This window comes from Ictalurus furcatus, chromosome 13 (genome assembly GCF_023375685.1).
Source record: "Ictalurus furcatus strain D&B chromosome 13, Billie_1.0, whole genome shotgun sequence".
NCBI lineage: Eukaryota > Metazoa > Chordata > Actinopteri > Siluriformes > Ictaluridae > Ictalurus > Ictalurus furcatus.
In genome coordinates this window covers 27,092,427-27,096,338 of record NC_071267.1, presented here as the reverse complement: position 1 = coordinate 27,096,338, position 3,912 = coordinate 27,092,427, and the positions used below count along the sequence as shown (strand labels likewise).

Sequence of the window (3,912 nt, the reverse complement as noted above, 5' to 3'; positions counted from 1 at the left end):
CACGCACCAGACGTTAACAAGTCCTCATGAAATTATTATAAAATAAAGCCACAGTGAACTGGTTTGCGGGTCAGATTTCGGACAGTGAAATCATTTCACTCATTTATGAGACGCAGTGAAACACAGCATGTCTCTGCTTTCTGTCGTTTGCTACTTTAGTCTTGCACTGAAACTTTCTGGAAATTTCAGCCTCAAGCCACGTCCAGCTGTTCAGTGTTTAATGTTGTGCAGATGTGGTTTAGGACCAAGTCGGACTTCCTACCTTCTTTGCACATCAACTAAACTTCACCGCAGAACTGAACAGTACAATGTTAAAGGGGCGGCCATCTTGGAGAATCACTTTTTTTCCCCCACGGTGCAGTTTGATACGACTCCGCCCCCTCGTAGGCCCCGCCTCCCAGAGATTGAAGCGGATTCTTCTGGAAGTTGGAAGTTTCTTTTTGACCCTAGATTGTGTTAATACGGTCTTTTGTTTAATAAAATGCAAGTAGATGTACATTTGTGTTTATGGAAAGGTTTCTTGTGTGTGTGTGTGTGTGTGTGTGTGTGTGTGTGTCTGTGTGTGTGTGTGTTGCAGGTGGACTTTGCCAAGGTGCTGCACTATGTGGGAGCGATTTTGGCCTTCCCAACCAGTCTGCTGTTCGTGTGTGTACAGACGATACTGACTTACCGTCTGGCAAAAACACACACACACTGCCGAACCGCCCACCTCCGCCTGACGCTCACCCTGCTCGCCCTGATCACACTCCTTCTTTGTATCCTTTACTATGTGTGTGTGTGTGTGTGTGTGTGTATCTACAGTAGCATTGAAGCACTTTTATGTTTTCTAGCTCCCTCTGCTGGCTGGAAACCCATCTCAGTGTTTTTTTTTCTATCTCTTTACAGTAACAATATCATATGTATAAGTAACATATTCATGAGCGTATGCTTATATTAGTATTCATAAACTGTTGTGGGATGCTTTATAAAGTAAATAAAGCAAATTGACCTTTTTAAAAGAAACTTTTTAACTCTCATAAGCACTGAATAAATATCTAAGAAGCTCTACTTGAGCATTTTTGAGCAGCTCAGCTTACCTTTCCAAAGTCATTATGGACACTCATTGTTTTATTCATTAATAAAAGATATAATGTGGATTAAAACAACTTGAACCAGACACTAAAGGATGTTTTGGGCATTTTCTTAGTTATTAACTAAGAACATCGCAGAAACTATCGCAAAATCAAGCAAAGCAAAAGGCCGAGACGTGTCATGTGACTTCATCACATGAACCCTAACCCTAACCCTCTTCGACTCACGTGCATCGAACATGAGTACAGCTAAAATGTCTCATTTATCCAACAAACATCACTGCGAAAGATGCGATTCCGTGCGATTGCGATTTCGCCAATTCGAGTAGTTTTCCACTACTAATAAAAATACAAAAAACTTTGACACAGCAAAATCAAACGTTTTTGGAAGCAGCAATCACACACACACACACACACACACACACACACACACACACACACACAAAAACTCAGCAAAAAGCCGTACAGACTGAATTAGAAAACAATCCCATCTTTACTTCTGAGAGACTCCGCCTCACTAAGATCCTCTTTTTATACCCAATCATCTTACTCACCTGTTCCCAATTAACCTAATTAGGTGCAAAATGTTCCTCCAGCTGTATCTTTTTACCAACACTCACTTTTCCGGCCTTTTGTTGTCCCCCGTCCCAACTTTTTTGAAATGTGTTGCGCCCATGAAATTCGAAATTACCTTATTTTATTTCATAAGACGGTACATTTCCTCACTTTAAACATTCGATGTGTTGTCTATGTTCTATTGTGAATAACGTCTGGGTTTTACAAGATGTACAAATCATTGCGCTCTGTTTTTATTTCCATTTCACACAGCGTCCCGAATTTTTTGGAACCGAGGTTGTAATATAATGCAATGATCTATGTACAGTGATTTTTAAGACGATATCACCACGTTCCAAATGCGAGGCATTTAAAGAGCTACATTTCATTTTACACCACGTTGCTGCTGAATTCTGGATTCTGATTGGTCCGAAGGTGTTGATTCATTATTGTTTGTCTGTTTTCCCAATAAAAAGTGGATAGCTTTAATGTTTATCTGCTTGGATAAGGGGGTAATTAAATTTTTTGCCGATTATAAAATGCCCCATGCCTTGTTATGTATAAAGTCAATATGTTATTCAGTGTAATCAGAATTATTTGTATCATACCTCTCTGTTTTCTATGACATTCCTGTTCCAGTTAAAGCTCTGATGTTCACTATATGGAGCTGATGGATGATCCTTAACCTCCTGTACTCCAGGTGGCGTGTTCTTCCCGCAGGACAGTTTTACCCTGCAGCACTCCGCCGCTGTGTGCGAGTGGATCTTCGTCATCGCCGTGTTGCTTTTCTATGGCACGTTTTTCGTCGAGTTTCGCTTGGTGTCTTCACACACTTTGGTGGTTCTGATCCAGAGAGGACAGCAACAAGATCTTTCTCAGAACGAGTGTAAACAAGAGAGGGCTTAATCGCCGCCTAATCCGAGTTTCCGACTCGGATTAGATCGATTTGTCCAACAGGAGACACCAGCGAGAGCTGAAGGTTGATGAATAAACTGTGTAGATGATCAGCTGCGTTTCTGTTAAACTCTTCTTGGACTGGACTGGCGTGATGGTGCAGTTTATTCCCTGGTAGACCTGGAGAACTCAAGTCTTGGGTCGATGATAAAGTACAGCATTTATCTGCATGAAAGTACTGAATTCTTGAGTTTTGATATAGGATGTTATGTATCACATTCTTTACGCAACTGTTTTGTGTAATATCCAGTGTGGACGATAAATGTGTAATCTGGTGTTCCGGGAAAACCCGTCTGAAGTTCTTCCTGCCTGTAGCGTACTGTACATCTTTATGTAACTAAATATATATTTCACCTGGAAATATTTGTATTTACTTTCTAACCTTACCCCAGTGTCTGTAAAGATGTTGACTAAGGAGCTGGTTTAACAAACCTAACGGTACACATGCTGCCTTCAAGTTCTCCTCAGAAATTCGTGCATACGTGTTCACAGGTGGTGATTACGACATGGCGTGTATTCAAGTGGTTTTAGATGGGAAAATGGACGCCGTGAGAGAACTTTTTTTGTATCATCAATGACAAGATATTTATTTAGCTTTACTTTGAATAGTTAACATTCACTTCAATGCAATTTTATTTGTGTAGCGCTTTTAACAACGGACGTTGTCTCAGAGCAGCTTTACAGAAACATATAAACACAGGATGGAGATTTTAAGTGTGTGAATGTATCCCTATTGAGGGAGACGGTGGTGACGGTGGTGAGGAAAAACTCCCTGAGATGATATGAGGAAGAAACCTTGAGAGGAACCGGACTCAGAAGGGAACCCGTCCTCATCTGGGGAACACCGGATAGTGTGAAAGTAAAAGAAAGTTCATTATGGTTTAATATGAAGTCTGTTTGTTGAACTAGTCCACTGTTCACTAAAGGAGACCTGAGTGTAAACCTGTATGTGGTAATTGCACTCCCAAGGCCATCGCTAAGGCAACCATAGTCCCAGCAACCACAGCGAGAACGTCCATGTGGAATTGAGGTCCAAAACCATTTCCATGATATTTCAAGCGGTACCGTCCTCAGCGATCTCCAGGCTGTAGCCTCCAGTTAATGAGAGCTAAAGCCAGAGGTAGGGCATCGAAACGGATCAGGCAGGTCCAGAGAGCAGAAAGGGTCAGGATCACAGGCATCTCTATAAAATCATATGTGGCTCGACAGAAAGAGAGAGCAATTCAAAACTATTGCTTAAATCTCTCCACCTTCTGTAGACGTCACATTTACTGTATATTGGCGGCTGCCGTGCCTTCTTTTTTTGCTACCGACACGCCTACACATCAGGGTT

General features: G+C 41.5%; 1 protein-coding gene across 1 annotated transcript in view; it reads left to right on the top strand.

The window, feature by feature from the left end:
• Window positions 1–3,078, top strand: part of LOC128616802 (transmembrane protein 150A-like) — a 15,671-nt gene extending 12,593 nt beyond the window's left edge. The window contains exons 6-7 of the mRNA XM_053639609.1: window positions 578–755; window positions 2,326–3,078. Coding sequence (XP_053495584.1) covers window positions 578–755; window positions 2,326–2,531 — 384 coding nt within the window. The 3' untranslated portion in view covers window positions 2,532–3,078. The remainder of the gene's footprint in view (window positions 1–577; window positions 756–2,325) is intronic.
• The last annotated feature ends 834 nt before the right edge of the window (window positions 3,079–3,912 follow it).